Source organism: Pseudophryne corroboree, chromosome 3, assembly GCF_028390025.1.
Source record: "Pseudophryne corroboree isolate aPseCor3 chromosome 3, aPseCor3.hap2, whole genome shotgun sequence".
Taxonomy (NCBI): Eukaryota; Metazoa; Chordata; class Amphibia; order Anura; family Myobatrachidae; genus Pseudophryne; species Pseudophryne corroboree.
The window spans coordinates 3,088,201-3,108,742 of record NC_086446.1 but is presented as its reverse complement, the minus strand read 5'-3'; the positions used below and the strand labels follow the sequence as shown (position 1 = coordinate 3,108,742).

At 49.6% G+C, this 20,542-nt stretch overlaps 2 protein-coding genes across 3 annotated transcripts in view; one reads left to right on the top strand and one right to left on the bottom strand.

Annotated features, from left to right (window-relative positions):
- LOC135054485 (zinc finger protein 585A-like) overlaps nucleotides 1–6,534 on the bottom strand; it is a 37,616-nt gene extending 31,082 nt beyond the window's left edge. For both annotated transcript variants that reach the window (XM_063957592.1, XM_063957593.1), the window contains exons 1-5: nucleotides 6,499–6,534; nucleotides 5,708–5,860; nucleotides 5,241–5,319; nucleotides 5,026–5,123; nucleotides 3,909–4,884 (exon numbers count right to left, since the gene is read on the bottom strand). In XM_063957592.1, coding sequence (XP_063813662.1) covers nucleotides 3,909–4,884; nucleotides 5,026–5,123; nucleotides 5,241–5,271 — 1,105 coding nt within the window. In that variant the 5' untranslated portion in view covers nucleotides 5,272–5,319; nucleotides 5,708–5,860; nucleotides 6,499–6,534. The remainder of the gene's footprint in view (nucleotides 1–3,908; nucleotides 4,885–5,025; nucleotides 5,124–5,240; nucleotides 5,320–5,707; nucleotides 5,861–6,498) is intronic.
- The window catches only part of LOC135056555 (uncharacterized), a 637,874-nt gene that overhangs the window by 302,854 nt on the left and 314,478 nt on the right, over nucleotides 1–20,542 (top strand). The gene's annotated exons all lie outside the window — the stretch shown is intronic.

Below are 20,542 nucleotides of genomic sequence, written 5' to 3'. Positions count from 1 at the left end.
GAGGAAGTCTGCTTCCCAGTTGTCCACTCCCGGAATGAACACTGCTGACAGTGCTATCACATGATTTTCCGCCCAGCGAAGAATCCTTGCAGCTTCTGTCATTGCCCTCCTGCTTCTCGTGCCGCCCTGTCTGTTTACGTGGGCGACTGACGTGATGTTGTCCGATTGGATCAATACCGCCTGACCCTGAAGCAGGGGTTTTGCTTGACTTAGGGCATTGTAAATGGCCCTTAGTTCCAGAATATTTATATGAAGAGATGTTTCCGTGCTTGACCACAAGCCCTGGAAATTTCTTCCCTGTGTGACTGCTCCCCAGCCTCTCAGGCTGGCATCCGTGGTCAACAGGATCCAATCCTGAATGCCAAATCTGCGGCCCTCTAGTAGATGAGCACTCTGCAGCCACCACAGAAGAGACACCCTTGTCCTTGGCTGATGCATCTGAAGATGCGATCCGGACCATTTGTCCAGTAGATCCCACTGAAACGTTCTTGCATGGAATCTTCCGAATGGAATCGCTTCGTAAGAAGCCACCATTTTTCCCAGGACCCTCGTGCACTGATGCACTGACACCTGGCCTGGTTTTAGGAGGTTTCTGACTAGCTCGGATAACTCCCTGGCCTTCTCCTCCGGGAGAAACACCTTCTTCTGGACTGTGTCCAGAATCATTCCTAGGAACAGTAGACGTGTCGTTGGAATCAGCTGCGATTTTGGAATATTTAGGATCCACCCGTGCTGACGTAACACTACCTGAGATAGTGCTACTCCGACTTCTAACTGTTCCCTGGATCTTGCCCTTATCAGGAGATCGTCCAAGTAAGGGATAATTAAGATGCCTTTTCTTCGAAGAAGAATCATCATTTCGGCCATTACCTTGGTAAAGACCCGAGGAGCCGTGGATAACCCAAACGGCAGCGTCTGAAACTGATAATGACAGTTTTGTACTACAAACCTGAGGTACCCTTGGTGAGAAGGGTATATTGGGACGTGGAGATAAGCATCTTTGATGTCCAGAGACACCATATAGTCCCCTTCTTCCAGGTTCGCTATCACTGCTCTGAGTGACTCCATCTTGAATTTGAATCTTTTTATGTAAGTGTTCAAGGATTTCAGATTTAAAATTGGTCTCACCGAGCCGTCCGGCTTCGGTACCACAAAAAGCGTGGAGTAATACCCCTTTCCCTGTTGTAGGAGGGGTACCTTGATTATCACCTGCTGGGAATACAGCTTGTGAATGGCATCCAAAACTGCCTCCCTGTCGGAGGGAGACTTTGGTAGAGCAGACTTCAGGAACCGGCGAGGGGGAAACGCCTCGAATTCCAGTTTGTACCCCTGAGATACTACCTGAAGAATCCAGGGATCCACTTGCGAGTGAGCCCACTGCGCGTTGAAATTCTTGAGACGTGCCCCCACCGTGTCTGAGTCTGCTTGTAAAGCCCCAGCGTCATGCTGAAGACTTGGCAGAAGCAGGGGAGGGCTTCTGCTCCTGGGAAGCGGCTGCATGGTGCAGTCTTTTTCCTCTTCCTCTGCCCCGGGGCAGAAATGAGTGGCCTTTTGCTCGCTTGTACTTATGGGAACGAAAGGACTGAGTTTGAAAAGACGGTGTCTTTTTCTGCTGATGTGAGGTGACCTGGGGTAAAAAGGTGGACTTTCCAGCCGTTGCCGTGGCCACCAGGTCCGATAGACCAGCCCCAAATAACTCCTCCCCTTTATACGGCAATACTTCCATATGTCGTTTGGAATCCGCATCCCCTGACCACTGTCGCGTCCATAGCGCTCTTCTGGCAGAAATGGACATAGCACTTACTCTTGATGCCAGGGTGCAAATATCCCTCTGTGCATCACGCATATATAATAATGCATCCTTCAAATGCTCTATAGTTAACAATATATTGTCCCTGTCCAGGGTATCAATATTTTCAGTCAGGGAATCCGACCACGCGACTCCAGCACTGCACATCCAGGCTGAAGCGATTGCTGGTCGCAGTATAACACCAGTATGTGTGTATATGCTTTTTAGGATATTTTCCAGCCTTCTATCAGCTGGTTCTTTGAGGGTGGCCGTGTCAGGAGACGGTAACGCTACTTGTTTTGATAAACGTGTGAGCGCTTTATCTACCCTAGGGGGTGTTTCCCAACGGGTCCTAACCTCTGGCGGGAAAGGATATAGTGCCAATAATTTATTAGAAATTAGCTGCTTTTTGTCGGGGGAAACCCAAGCTTTGTCACACACCTCATTTAATTCATCTGACTCAGGAAAAACTATTGGTAGTTTTTTCACACCCCACATAATACCCTTCTTTGTGGTACTTGTAGTGTCAGAAATGTTCAATGCCTCCTTCATTGCCGTGATCATGTAACGTGTGGCCCTACTGGACATTACGTTTGTCTCCTCACCGTCGACATTAGACTCAGTATCTGTGTCTGGGTCTGTGTCGACCCACTGAGGTAACGGTCGTTTTAGGGCCCCTGACGGTGTCTGAGACGCCTGGACAGGCACTAATTGATTTGCCGGCTGTCTCATGTCGTCAACAGTCTTTTGTAAAGTGCTGACATTGTCACGTAATTCTTTAAATACGACCATCCAGTCAGGTGTCGACTCCCTAGGGGGTGACATCACTAACCCAGGCAATTGCTCCGCCTCCACATCATTTTCCTCCTCATACATGTCGACACACACGTACCGACACACAGCACACACACAGGGAATGCTCTGATAGAGGACAGGACCCCACTAGCCCTTTGGGGAGACAGAGGGAGAGTTTGCCAGCACACACCAAAACGCTATATATATATATAAACAGGGATAACCTTATATAAGTGTTTCTCCCTATATAGCTTGTTTTATATTTTAGCTGCCAAAAGTGCCCCCTCTACTCTTTTTTACCCTGATTCTGTAGCAGGCCTGCAGGGGAGAGTCAGGGAGCCGTCCTTCCAGCGGAGCTGTGAGGGAAAATGGCGCTTGTGTGCTGAGGAGATAGGCTCCGCCCCTTCACGACGTCCTTATCTCCCGCTTTTTCTGGAAAATCTGGCAGGGGTTAAATACATCCATATAGCCCAGGAGCTATATGTGATGTATTTCTTTTAGCCACATAAGGTATTTTCGTTTTTTTATTGCGTCTCAGGGCGCTCCCCCCCTAGCGCCCTGCACCCTCAGTGACCGGAGTGTGAAGTGTGCTGACAGCACCGCAGCTGTGCGCCTACCTTATCTGAAGACAGGAAAGTCTTCTGCCGCCGCTTTCTCCGGATCTCTTCACTCTTCTGGCTCTGTAAGGGGGCCGGCGGCGCGGCTCCGGTGACCCATCCAGGCTGAACCTGTGATCGTCCCTCTGGAGCTAATGTCCAGTAGCCTAAGAAGCCCAATCCACTCTGCACACAGGTGAGTTCGCTTCTTCTCCCCTTAGTCCCTCGATGCAGTGAGCCTGTTGCCAGCAGGACTCACTGAAAATAAAAAACCTAAAGTAAACTTTTATTCTAAGCAGCTCAGGAGAGCCACCTAGCTTGCACCCTTCTCGGCCGGGCACAAAAATCTAACTGAGGCTTGGAGGAGGGTCATAGGGGGAGGAGCCAGTGCACACCACCTGATCCTAAAGCTTTTATTATTGTGCCCTGTCTCCTGCGGAGCCGCTATTCCCCATGGTCCTTACGGAGTCCCAGCATCCACTAGGACGTCAGAGAAATTTGCATTAGTGACACATGGATTCTGTGTAGGCCAGGAGAAAGAAAAGGTAGGTGTGAGTACACCTAATGGCTGCAGAGTGGAGTCAATCTGGAAGATTGCTGCAGTCAGGACCAGCTGCGACCTGTATATCCAGCCCAAGTTAGGAAAGCCAGTGTCTCGACACTACACCAATACACCCCTCTACCAAGCGAATTATCCCAGATCATTTCATCTCATGTTTCTTACTCACCTGTGCTGATATCAGTAGGGATTTTCTGATCCTTACACTGTTGATCTCCCCTCAGATACGTCTCTTCTTTTCCCTCTATATCTTCTGCCTTCATATCAGTCACATACGTCTCTTCTTCTCCCTCTATATCTTCTGCCTTTATATCAGTCACATACGTCTCTTCTTCTCCCTCTATATCTTCTGCCTTTATATCAATCACATACGTCTCTTCTTCTCCCTTTACATTTTCTGCCTTTATATCAGTCACATACGTCTCTTCTTCTCCCTCTATATCTTCTGCCTTTATATCAGTCACATACGTCTCTTCTTCTCCCTCTATATCTTCTGCCTTTATATCAGTCACATACGTCTCTTCTTCTCCCTTTACATCTTCTGCCTTTATATCAGTCACATACGTCTCTTCTTCTCCCTTTACATCTTCTGCCTTCATATCAGTCACATATGTCTCTTCTTCTCTCTCTGTATCTTCTGCCTTTATATCAGTCACATACGTCTCTTCTTCGCCCTCTATATCTTCTGCCTTTATATCAGTCACATGCGTCTCTTCTTCTCCCTCTATATCTTCTGCCTTTATATCAGTCACATGCGTCTCTTCTTCTCCCTCTATATCTTCTGCCTTTATATCAGTCACATACGTCTCTTCTTCTCCTTCTATATCTTCTGCCTTTATATCAGTCACATACATCTCTTCTTCTCCCTCTGTATCTTCTGCCTTCAAATCAGTCACATACGTCTCTTCTTCTCCTTCTATATCTTCTGTCTTTATGTCAGTCACATACATCTCTTCTTCTCCCTCTATATCTTCTGCCTTTATATCAGTCACATACGTCTCTTCTTCTCCCTCTATAGCTTCTGCCTTTATATCAGTCACATATGTCTCTTCGTCTCCCTCTATATCTTCTGACTTTATATCAGTCACATACGTCTCTTCTTCTCCCTCTGTATCTTCTACCTTAATATCCATCACATCTTCACTCTAAATAACCAATAAAATAATAAAGTCTGAATTAATTGAGAGTAAACAGTATAATATCAGTGTATAAGACACACAGCTCCTCTACAGATCATATAGTGACAGTCACTTTAGTATATTGGTGAGACCCTAAATCCCACCTACCTGATCCTCCTGCGGGATCCTGTGATTCTCCTCTGTACAATCCTGGGAATACAGAGGACGGGGACATCTCTCTGGGGTATCTCTGTTACTGGGCCCATCTGTAGGAGACACACAGTGACTGAGTACAGTGTATACATGTGATTATCAGGTGATGTGTGTATATAGGGGCCCCATATCTGCTCTCCCCTGTACAATACATGACAGTCTCCTCTTACCCAGTGATGTGAGGGGCCGGTGATTCTCCATCAATACGTCCTTGTACAGACCCCTGTGTTCCTCTGTATACTCCCACTCCTGCATGGAGACATAGACAGTGACATCCTGACACCTTATAGGAACCTGACACACACAGTGATACAGTCATCACCCATACACATCCCCTAGTGTTACTGTATAATGCCCCATTCCCAGCAGTCACCTCTCCAGTCATCACTCAGACACAACCCCTGGTGTTACTGTATAATGCCCCATTCCCAGCAGTCACCTCTCCAGTCATCACCCAGACACATCCCCCGGTATTACTGTATAATGCCCCATTCCCAGCAGTCACCTCTCCAGTCATCACCCAGACACATCCCCTGGTGTTACTGTATAATGCCCCATTCCCAGCAGTCACTTCTCCAGTCATCACCCAGACACATCCCCTAGTTTTACTGTATAATGTCCCATTCGCAGCAGTCACCTCTCCAGTCAGCAGCTGAATGATCTTGTTGGTGAGTTCCAGGATCTTCTGGTCATTGTGTCTCTAATGTATCAGTGAATGAGGTGGAGGCACCGTGATGGGGCTCTGGGTCCTGCCCAGTCCTCCCGTCACACGGGGATGACTTTTGTAAACCTGTGTATTGGGGGGACAATATCACTGCTCAGATTCCCAGATACCCGCACCTCCCCAGTCATGTCCCTGTATTATTATTATTATTATAGATATGTGATGTCACTGTTACGCTCCCAGATCCCCTCACCTCCCCAATCATGTCCCTGTATTATTACTATAGATATAAGTGATGTCACTGTGAGGCTCCCAGATACCCTCACCTCCCCAGTCATGTCCCTGTATTATTACTATAGATATAAGTGATGTCACTGTGACGCTCCCAGATATCCTCACCTCCCAAGTCATATCTCAGTACTTTTACTAAAGATTTAAGCGATAAATATATTTAACATGACACCACAGGCCACTCCAACTGTATAATATTATAAACAGGATACTACAGGCTGCTCCCCCTGTATAATAATAAAAATAATAATAATAACAGGACACCACAGGCTGCTCCTCCTGTATAATAATAACAGAATGCCACAGGCTGCTCTGTATAATATAAATAATAATAACAACAGGACACCACATGCTGCTCCCCCTGTACAATAATAATAACAGGATATCCCAGGCTGCTCCTCCTGTACAATAATAATAACAGTACACCACAGGCTGCTCCTCCTGTATAATATAATAATATATAGCACCATTACCTGATGTCTCCTCTCTGCTCCTTCCCACGTAGAGACCCGGATGTTATGGAGCACAGGAGGCGGGGATTAGGACGGATGGAAGGTGATACGCGGAAGTGGAGTGGAACGCACAGGATGAATGAGTGGTGGAACGCAGTGACCGGAAGTGAGCGGGAACGCGGAAGTAGGGTGGAACGCACAGAGCGGAAGTGGCGTGTCCCGGCTCCGGAGGTGTACCGCTGCAGAGGGCTCTGGCCTGGGGTTCCCAGCTGTGTGTGGGGGGGATGATTAGTGATATAGGGGGCGGTATATGAGTGCAGGACCCCCCTCCCCCGCGGTGACTGCTCTGCATGGTAACCCCTTAGTGACCAGACTTCCTGTTACCATGGTAGTGAGTGTCCCCATAGTGTGTGTATGCTGGGAGGCCTATGGTGGCACTGTGCAGCCAGCTACATTGTGTACAGCTGCTGATGTCCCCTGACAGGTAGTGATACCCCTGTTCTGTCTGTGTGATGTGCTCATTGCCCCTGTGCCCCCCTGTGTTACTGCCCTGTGCCCCCCTGTACGTTACTGTCCTGTGCCCCCTGTGTTACTGTCCTGTGCCTCCTGTGTGTTACTGTCCTGTGCCCCCTGTGTTACTGTCCTGTGCCCCCCTGTACGTTACTGTCCTGTGCCCCCATGTGTGTTACTGTCCTGTGCCCCCTGTATGTGCTTTATTGTCCTGTGCTGCTGTGTTCCCCTATGTGTAACTATCCTCTGCTGCTGTTCCCTTTTTTGTCAATGTCCTGTGTCCCGTGTGTGTTTCTATAATGTGCCCCCTGTGTGTTACAGCCGCAGTGCCCCCTCATGTGTTACTGTACTGAGCCGCCTTGCCCCCTGTTTGTTGCTGTGCTGCCATGCCCCTATTTGTTAGTGTACTGTGCCACTGTGATCCCTGTGTGTTACTGTCCTGTGCTCCCTGTGGTTTAATGTCTTGTTCCGCTATGCTCTCCTGTGTTATTGTCCTGTGACACTGTGATCCCCATGCACATCAGTACAGGACAGTAACACAAGAGGACACAAGACGGTAACACAGGGGAGGGGGTACAGTGGAAAATAAGATTTTACTCACCGGTAAATCTTTTTCTCTAACGTCCTAAGTGGATGCAGGGCACTCCGTAAGGACCATGGGGAATAGCCGGGCTCCGCAGGAGACAGGGCACTCTAAAGAAAGAATTTGGATACTGGTGTGCACTGGCTCCTCCCTCTATGTCCCTCCTCCAGACCTCAGTTAGAATCTGTGCCCGGACGAGATGGGTGCACCTTAGTGAGTACTACTGAGCTTGCTGAGAAAGAAAATATTTTGTAAGGTTTTTTATTTTCAGTGAGCCTCTGCTGGCAACAGACTCTCTGCTACGTGGGACTGAGGGGAGAGGAGCAAACCTTACCAACTGCAGGATAGGTTGCGCTTCTAAGGCTACTGGACACCATTAGCTCCAGAGGGATTGAACACAGGAACGCACCCTTGGTCGTCCGATCCCAGAGCCGCGCCGCCGTCCCCCTCGCAGAGCCTGAAGCAATAAGCCAGCGTGGATGAAGAGAAAAGCGGCGGCTGGAGACTCCGGTCTTCAGATAAGGTAGCGCACAGCACTGCAGCTGTGCGCCATTGCTCCGGTAACACCCGCACACTCGGGTCACTGTAGGGTGCAGGGTGCGGGGGGGGGCAGCAATATTATACCTTTTTGACAAAAGTTAGCAAACATAGAGTTGGGCACTGTAGGTCTGCAAGAGCCCCCGCCATATTTTTACATATTTTTACACAAAATCGCGGGACAGAAGCCCGCCGCGGAGGGGGCAGGGCTTCTTCCTCAGCACTCACCAGCGCCATTTTCTCTTCATAGCTCCGCTGGAAGGAAGCTCCCCAGACTCTCCCCTGCAGAATCACGGTAGAGGGGTGAAAAAGAGAGGGGGGGGCACATAAATTTAGGCACAAAAACATATAATACAGCAGCTACTGGGTAAACACTGTGTTTTTTCCTGGGTCATATAGCGCTGGGGTGTGTGCTGGCATACTCTCTCTCTGTCTCTCCAAAGGGCCTGGTGGGGGAACTGTCTTCCAAAAGAGCAGCCCCTGTGTGTGTGGTGTGTCGGTAGGAGTGTGTCGACATGTTTGACAAGGAAGGCTATGCGGAGGCGGAGCGGGAGGAAATTAGTGTGGTGTCGCCGGCACCGGATTGGATGGATATGTGGAAGGTTTTAAATGAGAATGTTAATTCCTTACATAAAAGGCTGGATAAAGCAGAAGCCTTGGGACAGTCTGGGTCTCAGCCCATGCCTGATCCTGCAGCGCGGGGACCGTCAGAGTCTCAAAAGTGTCCACTATCCTAGGTTGTTGACACAGATATCAACACGGAGTCTGACTCTAGTGTCGACGATGAGGAGGCCAGATTACTACCTAAGATGGCCAAGGCTATACGATATATGATTATAGCAATGAAGGAGGTGTTACACATCTCTGAGGAAAGCCCTGTCCCTGACAAGAGGGTTAATATGTTTGGGGAAAAGAGACATGTGGTGACCTTTCCCCTTTCTCATGAATTAAATGAGCTATGTGAGAGAGCTTGGGAATCTCCAGATAAGAAACTGCTGATTTCCAAACGGATGCTGATGGCGTACCCCTTCCCGCCAACGGACAGGTTACGCTGGGAATCCGCTCCAAGGGTAGACAAAGCGTTGACACGTTTATCTAGAAAGGTGGCCCTACCGTCACAGGACACGGCAGCTTTAAAGGATCCTGCAGATAGAAAGCTATCCTAAGGTCCATTTATACACATTCTGGTACCGTGCTTAGGCCGGCAATTGCGTCGGCATGGATGTGTAGTGCTGTTGCAGCATGGGCAGATATGTTATCTGAAGAGATGGAAGTCCTGGACAAGGATACTATATTACTAACCCTGGGGCATATAAAAGACGCTGTCCTGTATATGAGGGATGCTCAGAGAGACATTACCATGCTGGGCTCTAGGATAAATGCAATGTTGATTTCTGCCAGAAGGGGCCTGTGGACTCGACAATGGACAGGTGATGCCGACTCTAAGCGGCACATGGAGGTTTTACCTTATAAGGGTGTGGAATTGTTTGGGGAAGGTCTTTCGGACCTAGTGGCCACAGCTACGGCTGGAAAGTCAAATTTTTTGCCATATATTCCATCACAACCTAAGAAAGCACAGTATTATCAGATGCAGTCCTTTCATTCACAAAGGGGTAAGAATGTCCGAGGTGTGTCCTTTCTTGCCAGAGACAAGGGTAGAGGAAGGAAGCTGCACAACACAGCTAGTTCCCAGGAACAGAAGTCCTCCCCAGCTTCCACTAAATCCACCGCATGACGCTGGGGCTCCACAGGTGGAGCCAGGATCAGTAGAGACACATCTCTGAAAGTTCAGCGACCAGAGGGTTCACTCACAGGCGGATCCTTGGGTGATACAGATAGTATCTCAGGGGTACAGGCTGGAATTCGAAGGGATGCCCCCTCACCGTTTCCTAAAATCGTCCCTGACAACTTCTCCCTTAGAGAGGGGGTTGGTGTTAGCTGCGATTCACAAATTGTATCTTCAGCAGGTGGTGGTGGAGGTCCCCCTCCTTCAACGGGGGAGAGGGTATTATTCCACAATGTTTGTGGTACCGAAACCAGACGGTTCGGTCAGGCCCATTTTGAACTTAAAATCCCTGAACGTTTACCTAGAAAATTTCAAGTTCAAGATGGAATCGCTGAGAGCGGTCAATGCGAGCCTGGAAGAAGGGGATTTTATGGTGTCGCTGGACATAAAGGATGCATACCTGCATGTCCCCATTTATCCAGGGTGTATCTCCCGACGGAGAAGGCTCAGGAGCTCATGACTTTGGTCAGAGGCTTGTTGAAACCAAAACAGGTGTCGGTGCATCACTGCACGCGAGTCCTGGGAAAGATGGTGGCATCATACAAGGCCATTCCCTTCGGAAGGTTCCATGCAAGGACTTTTCAATGGGATCTGTTGGACAAGTGGTCCGGGTCACATCTACAGATGCTTCGGCTGATTACCCTATCCCCCAGGGCCAGGGTGTCGCTCCTGTGGTGGTTGCAGAGTGCTCATCTACTCGAGGGCCGAAGGTTCGGCATTCAGGACTGGGTCCTGGTGACCACGGATGCGAGACTCCGAGGGTGGGGGGCAGTCACACAGGGAAGAAGTTTCCAAGGCCTGTGGTCAAGTCAGGAGACTTGTCTTCACATAAACATCCTGGAACTAAGGGCCATATACAATGCCCTAAGTCAGGCATAGAGCCTGCTTCGAGAAAAATCGGTGCTGAGTCAGTCAGACGACATCACCGCAGTGGCTCATGTAAACCGTCAAGGCGGCACAAGGAGCAGGGTGGCGATGGCAGAAGCCACCAGAATTCTTCGTTGGGCGGAGAATCATGTAACAGCACTGTCAGCAGTGTTCATTCCGGGAGTGGACAACTGGGAAGCAGACTTCCTCAGCAGACACGACCTCCACCCGGGAGAGTGGGGACTTCATCAGGAAGTCTTCTCACAGATTACGGATCGGTGGGAACTGCCACAGGTGGACATGATGGTGTCCCGCCTCAACAAAAAGCTGCAATTGTATTGCGCCAGGTCAAGAGACCCTCACAACAGGGGCCCTGTCTGTTCCAAGACTTACCGCGGCTGCGTTTGACGGCATGGCGGTTGAACGCCGGATCCTAGCAGAAAAAGGGATTGCGGATGAGGTTATTCCTACGCTCATAAAGGCTAGGAAGGATGTAACGGCTAAGCATTATCACCGTATATGGTGAAAATATGTTGCTTGGTGTGAGGCCAGGAAGGCTCCTACAGAGGAATTCCAGCTGGGCCGTTTCCTTCACTTCCTACAGTCGGGAGTGTCTTTGGGCCTAAAATTAGGATCCATTAAGGTCCAGATTTCGGCCCTATCCATTTTCTTTCAAAAAGAACTGGCTGCTCTTCCTGAAGTTCAGACCTTTGTGAAAGGAGTGCTGCATATACAGCCCCCGTTTGTGCCTCCAGTGGCACCTTGGGATCTTAATGTGGTGTTGAGTTTCCTGAAATCACATTGGTTTGAACCACTCAAAACAGTGGAGTTAAAATATCTCACGTGGAAGGTGGTCATGCTGCTAGCTTTAGCTTCGGCTAGGCGGGTGTCGGAATTGGCGGCTTTGTCACATAAAAGCCCCTATCTGGTTTTTCATATGGATAGGGCAGAGTTGCGGACTCGTCAGCAATTTCTGCCGAAGGTAGTGTCATCCTTTCATATGAACCAACCTATTGTGGTGCCTGTAGCTACCAGGGACTTGGAGGATTCCGAGTTACTAGATGTAGTACGGGCTTTGAAGATTTATGTGGCCAGAACGGCTAAGGTCAGGAAAACGGAGTCGCTGTTTATCCTGTATGCATCCAACAAGCTGGGTGCTCCTGCTTCAAAGCAGACTATTGCTCGCTGGATCTGTAACACGATTCAGCAGGCTCATTCTGCGGCTGGATTACCGCATCCAAAATCAGTAAAGGCCCATTACACAAGGAAGGTGGGCTCTTCTTGGGCGGCTGCCCGAGGGGTCTCGGCATTACAACTTTGCTGAACAGCTACTTGGTCGGGTTCAAACACATTTGCAAAGTTCTACAGGTTTGATACCCTAGCTGAGGAGGACCTTGAGTTTGCTCATTCGGTGCTGCAGAGTCATCCGAACTCTCCCGCCCGTTTGGGTGCTTTGGTATAATCCCCATGGTCCTTACGGAGTCCCCAGCATCCACTTAGGACGTTAGAGAAAATAAGATTTTACTCACCGGTAAATCTTTTTCTCGTAGTCCGTAGTGGATGCTGGGCGCCCGTCCCAAGTGCGGACTTCTTCTGCAATACTTGTATATAGTTATTGCTTAACAAAGGGTTATGTTATGTTTGCATTAGGTTGTCTGATGCTCTGTGATTGTTCATACTGTTAACTGGGTATGTTTATCACGAGTTATACGGTGTGATTGGTGTGACTGGTATGAGTCTTACCCTGGATTCCAAAATCCTTTCCTTGAAATGTTGGCTCGTCCGGGCACAGTTTCCTTAACTGAGGTTTGGAGGAGGGGCATAGAGGGAGGAGCCAGTGCACACCAGTAGACCTAATTCTTTTTTAGAGTGCCCTGTCTCCTGCGGAGCCCGTCTATTCCCCATGGTCCTTACGGAGTCCCCAGCATCCACTACGGACTACGAAAAAAAGATTTACCGGTGAGTAAAATCTTATTTTCCGCTGTGCCCCCTCCCCTGTGTTACTGTCTTGTGTCCTCTTGTGTTACTGTCCTGTGGTGATGTGCCTCCTGTGTGTTACTGTCCTGTGGTGATGTGCCTCCTGTGTGTTACTGTCCTGCGTTGATGTGCCTCCTGTGTGTTACTGTCCTGTGGTGATGTGCCCCCTGTGTGTTACTGTCCTGCGTTGATGTGCCCCCTGTGTGTTACTGCCCTACGTTGATGTGCCCCCATGTGTGTTACTGTCCTGTGTTGTTGTGTCCCCTGTGTGTTACTGTCCTGTGGTGATGTGCCTCCCTGTGTGTTACTGTCCTGTGGTGATGTGCCCCCCTGTGTGTTACTGTCCTGTGGTGATGTGCCCCCCTGTGTGTTACTGTCCTGTGGTGATGTGCCCCCCTGTGTGTTACTGTCCTGTGTCGATGTGCCCCCTGTGTGTTACTGTCCTGTGGTGATGTGCCCCCCTGTGTGTTACTGTCCTGTGGTGATGTGCCCCCCTGTGTGTTACTGTCCTGTGGTGATGTGCCCCCCCTGTGTGTTACTGTCCTGTGGTGATGTGCCCCCTGTGTGTTACTGTCCTGTGGTGATGTGCCCCCCTGTGTGTTACTGTCCTGTGTTGATGTGCCCCATGTGTGTTACTGTCCTGCGTTGATTTTCCCCCTGTGTGTTACTGTCCTGTGGTGATGTGCCCCCTGTATGTTACTGTCCTGTGGTGATGTGCCCCCTGTGTGTTACTGTCCTGTGGTGATGTGCCCCCTGTGTTTTACTGTCCTGTGGTGATGTCCCCCCTGTGTGTTACTGTCCTGTGGTGATGTGCCCTCTGTGTGTTACTGAGTGTGGTGATGTGCCCACTGTGTGTTACTGTCCCGTGGTGATGTGCCCCTGTGTGTTACTGTCCTGTGGTGATGTGCCCCCTGTGTGTTACTATCATGTGGTGATGTGTTCCCCTGTGTGTTACTGTCCTGTGTTGATGTGCCCCCTGTGTATTACTGTTTTGTGGTGATGTGCCTCCTGTGTGTTACTGTCCTGTGTTGATGTGCCCCCTGTGTGTTACTGTCCTGTGGTGATGTGCTCCCTGTGTGTTACTGTCCTGTGGTGATGTGCCCCCTGTGTGTTACTGTTCTGTGTTGATGTGCCCCCCTGTGTGTTACTGTCCTGTGGTGATGTTCCCCCCTGTGTGTTACTGTCCTGTGTGTTACTGCCCCTTGTGTGTTACTGTCCTGTGTTGGTGCCCCCTGTGTGTTACTGTCCTGTGATGATGTGCCCCCTGTGTGTTACTGTCCTGTGTTGATGTGCCCCCTCTGTGTTACTGTCCTGTGGTGATGTGCCCCCCTGTGTGTTACTGTCCTGTGGTGATGTGCTCCCTGTGTGTTACTGTCCTGTGGTGATGTTCCCCCCTGTGTGTTACTGTCCTGTGGTGATGTGACCCCTGTGTGTTACTGTCCTGTGATGATGTGCCCCCTGTGTGTTACTGTCCTGTGGTGATAAGCCCCCTGTGTGTTACTGTTCTGTGGTGATGTTCCCCCTGTGTATTACTGTCCTGTGTTGATGTGCCCCCTGTGTGTTACTGTCCTGTGTTGATGTGCCCCATGTGTGTTACTGTCCTGTGTTGATGTGCCCCCTCTGTGTTACTGTCCTGTGGTGATGTGCCCCCCTGTGTGTTACTGTCCTGTGGTGATGTGCTCCCTGTGTGTTACTGTCCTGTGGTGATGTTCCCCCCTGTGTGTTACTGTCCTGTGGTGATGTGACCCCTGTGTGTTACTGTCCTGTGATGATGTGCCCCCTGTGTGTTACTGTCCTGTGGTGATAAGCCCCCTGTGTGTTACTGTTCTGTGGTGATGTTCCCCCTGTGTATTACTGTCCTGTGTTGATGTGCCCCCTGTGTGTTACTGTCCTGTGTTGATGTGCCCCATGTGTGTTACTGTCCTGTGTTGATGTGCCCCCTGTGTGTTACTGTCCTGTGGTGATGTGCCCCCTGTGTGTTACTGTCCTGCGATGATGTGCCCCCTGTGTGTTACTGTCCTGCGTTGATGTGCCCCCTGTGTGTTACTGTCCTGCGTTGATGTGCCCTCTGTGTCTTACTGTCCTGCGTTGATGTGCCCCCTGTGTGTTACAGTCCGGTGTTGCTTTGCCCCCTGTGTGTTACTGTCCTGCGTTGATGTTCCCCTTGTGTGTTACTGTCCTGCGTTGATGTTCCCCTTGTGTTTTACTGTCCTGCGTTGATGTTCCCCTTGTGTGTTACTGTCCTGCGTTGATGTTCCCCTTGTGTGTTACTGTCCTGCGTTGATGTTCCCCTTGTGTGTTACTGTCCTGTGTTGATGTGCCCCTTGCCATTACACAAGCCGTACTGCCCATGTATGCATACATACAGTATAGATATATTTATATATATGTGCAGATAAAGTTGTACTTTCTCTTACGTCCTAGAGGATGCTGGGATCCATATTAGTACCATGGGGAATAGACGGGTCCACCAAGAGCCATTGGCACTTTAAGAGTTTAATAGTATGGGCTGGCTCCTCTCTCTATGCCCGTCCTACCAGATTCAGGTTAGAAAATGTGCCCAGAGGAGCTGGTCACAGCTAGAGGAGTTCTACAGAGCTTTCGTGGTAAAAGTTTATCTTGGAGTTTATTTTTTTACAGGAGGCTGCTTTCAACAGCCTGCCTGCAACGAGGAACTGAGGAAGGGAGCAGTGTCCGCCCTGCGGGGTCTAAGCCACTGAATCTGCTGACTGGACATTGAGCTCCAGAGGGTACAAATCGCGCCCCGCCACAGGGGAATGCTCACCCCGGCATCCAGCCGCCACCCCCTTGCAGAGCTGAAGTGTGGTGAATAAGTCACTGTCCCCCCTTCCAAGCGGAGGTCCGTGTGAAGAGGGCGGCTTTAAGGAAGGGGCTCCTGAATGGCTCAACAGTACTGCGGCGCGGCGCTGTGAGGGGCGCCCTGAGCCAGCACCTGACCCTACACTGACCAAATCCAGCCTGTTGGGGTCTACGGATCTCAGCCACCATAGAAATCCTCAGGCCAGTATAATCTCACAGAGCAGGAAGACAGCACCATTAAGGGGGCGGAGCTTCTCAGAGCGGACCAAGCAGCGTCCAGCGCCATTTTCCTGCCTGCAGCTTACTGCTAGTTGAAAAACAGTCCTTTCAGAGCAACTCCAGCTATCTGTACGGTACCAGAGGGCTGTAGAAGGGAGGGGAGGCTATGTATAGACTGTGTCAACTATTAAGGGACACACAGTCAGCACTGTTTTGGGGCCCTCATTCCGAGTTGTTTGCTCGCTAGCTGCTTTTAGCAGCTTTGCACACGCTAAGCCGCCACCTACTGGGAGTGAATCTTAGCTTTTCAAAATTGCGACCGACAGATTCGCAATATTGCGAATAGACCTTTCTTAGCAGTTTCTGAGTAGCTCCGGACTTACTCTGCCATTGTGATCAGTTCAGTCAGTTTTGTTCCTGGTTTGACGTCACAAACACACCCAGCGTTCGCCCAGACACTCCCCCGTTTCTCCAGCCACTCCCGCGTTTTTCCCAGAAACGATAGTGTTTTTACACACACACCCACAAAACGGCCAGTTTCCGCTCAGAATCACATTACGATCTCCAGAATGAAGAAAAACCCTCGTAATGCCGTGAGTAAAATACCTAACTGCATAGCAAATTTACTTGGCGCAGTCGCACTGCGGACATTGCGCATGCGCAGTAAGCGGAAAATCGCAACATAACGAAAATCGGCGACGAGCGATCAACTCGGAATGACCCCCAGGGTCTCCCTATACCTATAATAGCGCTGTGTGTGGGTTGGCTCCAATCTCTGTGTCTCTCTGCCATTCTTGGGGGGAAACTCTGTCTGCACAGTACCCTGTGTGTGTGTTTGTTGGGTGTGGTGTGTGTGTGTGTGTGTGTGTGTGTGTGACAACATGCTGCAGAGGATTTATCTTTCCAGGAAGACTCCATACCATGTAATCCGGATTGCGCTGTTCTAGAGCAGATCCTAGCTAGAGAGACGGAATGGTTAGTCTCTCTGAGGGGAACTATTTCTCAGATTTCCGATAGAGTTTCTAGGACTGAGCATGCCACTCAGGTGCTGCAATCCTCTATGGTTGTATGGTCTGATACTGGTTCCTCTGGGCCCCCTGCGGTACATTCTTATAAACATGCACTTGCCAATCTTATGCAGGATGACACGGACACCGATTCTGACACTGCAGATGGTGACGGGGATGTGTCGAGGCGGACAGCTTCATAATGTCAATAAATTACCATTAAACTTAAAGCTATATACTATTACAGACTGAGTACGCTATTTGCGCACTGAGTACCGTAAGGGTACGTACTTAGCGTAACAGACGCTACGCCGAGAGCGCGACGCACGATCGGTACGTACGCTCACGGAATGATATGCAGTAAACCTTGTTAATGCAACACAGTAATGAATTACTTATGCTCTAAACCTTTATAGTCAAATAGTATGACGATGTTACGCTGATAAACCTTACCAATGCTTATACACCTTAAACAGGTTTAACCACTTTAAAAGCCCTGGCAGGAGAGTGACAACACAGCACTGATTTGTATTGGAAACCACAGGGGTTCTACGGCCTCCGTGGACTTGAGTATAATAAAAGGTAAAACAGTACAAGTCATACACTACAAGCTAACACAGAAATCTAACAGAATAACAGAGAAATAACAGTGGCTACAGAGAACATACGTGAGAATACTAGCATGCACAACCCGGATCCAGTCCTCCAATTATCAGGTAGATAACGTAGATGAGAGAGAGAGTTCTGGCCGGTCAGGAAACAGTGGCCTTTATAAACACAACATACATTCACAATACAATGGTACCTGTAATCTTATTGTTCATTGGACACAGGGATGTGTCTCTTCATTACAGAAAAGGTCATAGGTGGATTTGAACAGGTGGGCTGTGTCTTTCCCCAACTGCTCTGGTGGGAGGCATCCTCTGGATTCCCCCCGCATGTGTAATTAACAGCAAATACATTTAAAGTTCATAAACTACTTCTGTACATAACTATACGCAGGAGCGAGTGATCCTTTCCTAACTAACACCAAAATGTTACCTTCAAAATACCCTACAGCTGGATACTAAACACCACCGTCCAACCTTTATCTGACCCTTTCTATCATGCAAAGAGGAATCTCTCTGTCCAGGAACAGGTTAAACTAAACATACTCGCTGACATTGTCTAGGGGAATATTAACTACAAAATGCACTATATGGGTTAAATATGTTATGATCGAGTCGCTCGCTACAAGCTCACAAACTCCGCCGTATTTACACATCTCATGTGCACGAGACGCTGGAGCGTCCCTTACGCAACTTGCGTGTATGTGCACGCACGAGGGACCAGGTGACGAGCAGCGCGCGCATGCACGTGGGGTTAATACAACGCTTACGCATCATGATATTTTTCAGACTTTGACAAGCTTCACTTGCTAAGGGGGTGCAGTTGATGATTGAAGCCTTAAGGGATGTGTTACACATTACTGAAACTACTCCTGAGGAGGCCTTTTTCACGGACAGTAAAAAGCCCCCTCTAACTTTCCCAGCATCTAAGGAATTAAATGCTATCTTTGAAAAAGCCTGGGAAAATCCAGAGGAGAAATTCCAGATCCCTAAGAGGGTCTTAGTTGCTTTTCCCTTCCCAGAGGAAGATAGGAAAAACTGGGAGTCCCCGCCGATAGTCAACGCCTCTGTCTCCAGGCTGTCCAAACAGGTGGTGCTGCCATTCCCGTGATCTACCGTGTTGAAGGACCCGGCGGATCGCAAGGTGGATGCTATGCTAAAATCCATTTACACGGCTTCAGGGGCTATATTGCGGCCTACTATAGCCTGTGCTTGGATTGCAAAAGCTATTGCCAGGTGGTCAATCACTCTGCAGGAGGAATCGACTGCGCTGGATAGAGATTGATTTATTCTTACATAATATTCAGGATTCTGCATGGTTCCTGGTAGATTCCATGAAGGACCTGGGTTCCATGGCTGCGGGGATCTCCTCCATGTCTGCCTCGGCTCGCAGGGGTCTCTGGTTGTGACAATGGTTGGCAGACGCGGAATCCAGGAAGAGTGTGGAGGGCCTACCATATACAGGTCAGGCTGTCTTTGGGGAGGTGCTGGATGCATGGATTGCCACGGCTACCACGGGTAAGTCTCCTATTCTCCCCTCAGCGGCTCTGGCTACGAAGAAGCCCTTTACACCAGCCACGTCACAGTCCTTTCAGCCCGCAAGGTCTAGAAAGAACAAACCTTCGAACACCTTCTTCAGAGGTGGTCGTGCCAAAGGAAAGAAACCTGCTCCCACAGGTTCCCAAAACCAGAAGCCTGCTTCTGAAACCCCTAAGTCCTCCACATGACGGTGGACGACTAAGCCTAGAAGAAGGTTAGGTGGGGACAAGACTCCGACAATTCAGCCACGTCTGGGTGCCGTCTGGCCTGGACCCCTGGGTACAGACTGGAGTTTCCAAATCTCCCACCTCACTGTTTCTTCAAGTCAGGCTTGCCAGCTCTGCCAGCAGACAGAACAATTCTTCTGGAGGCCATCCGAAAATTGGTGGTGTCCGTGGTCATTGTTCCTGTTCCGCCTCAGCAAAGGTTATTATTAACAAAGGTTATTATTCGAACCTTTTCGTGGTACCGAAACCGGATGGTTCGGTGCAGGCAATTCTGAACCTAAAGTCTTTGAACTCTTATCTCAGGGAGTTCAAATTCAAGATGGAATCTCTGAGAGCTGTCATCTTAGGACTGCCAGAGGGGGAGTTCCTGATGACTCTGGACATCAAGGATGCCTTCCTCCACATTCCCATTTGGTCACCGCATCAGGCATATCTCAGGTTTACACTGTTGGACTATCACTATCAATTTCAGGCGCTGCCGTTTGGCCTCTCCACAGAACCGAGGATCTTTACCAAGGTGATGGCGGAGATGATGGTTCTCCGCAAGCAGGGGGTTAACATAATCCCGTATCTGGACGATCTCCTGGTCGTCCAGGGAGAAGTTGTTGCGATTCATTTCTCTCACGACACATCTGCTCAAGAAGCACGGTTGGATCCGGAACCTTCCAAAGGAGGCTGTTTTTCCTGGGGAGGATCCTAGACACGGAAGTGCAGAGGGTGTTTCTGCCGGTGGAGAAAGCATTGGTGATTCAGTCATTGGTCCGGGATGTCTTAAAGCCTACCCGGGTCTCAGTTCATCAGTGCATCCGCCTTCTGGGAAAGATGGTTGCTTCCTACGAGGCTCTACAATACGGAAGGTTTCATGCTCGATCCTTTCAGCTGGATCTCTTGGACCAGTGGTCGGGATCTCACCTACACATGCACCAGAGGATATGTCTGTCACCGAAAGCCAGGATTTTGCTCCTCTGGTGGCTACAACTACCGCACCTTCTGGAATGCCGAAGGTTCGGAGTTCAGGACTGGATCCTTCTAACCACAGATGCAAGTCTAAGAGGTTGGGGAGCAGTCGCTCAGGGAAAACCTTCCAAGGATGGTGGTTGGATCAAGAATCCCTTCTCCCAGTAAACATTCTGGAGCTAAGAGCCCTGTACAACGCCCTCCTGCAAGCAGCACACCTACAGGATCGGGCTGTTCAGGTGCAGTCAGACAACGTGACCACAGTGGCCTACATAAACTGACAAGGCAGAACGAAGAGGAGGGCTCCCATGTCAGAGGTGTCAAGCATCCTCCTCTGGGCAGAAAGGCGATGTTGGCAATCTTCATAACGGGAGAAGACAACTGGGAAGCAGACTTCCTCAGCAGACACGATCTCCATCCAGGAGAGT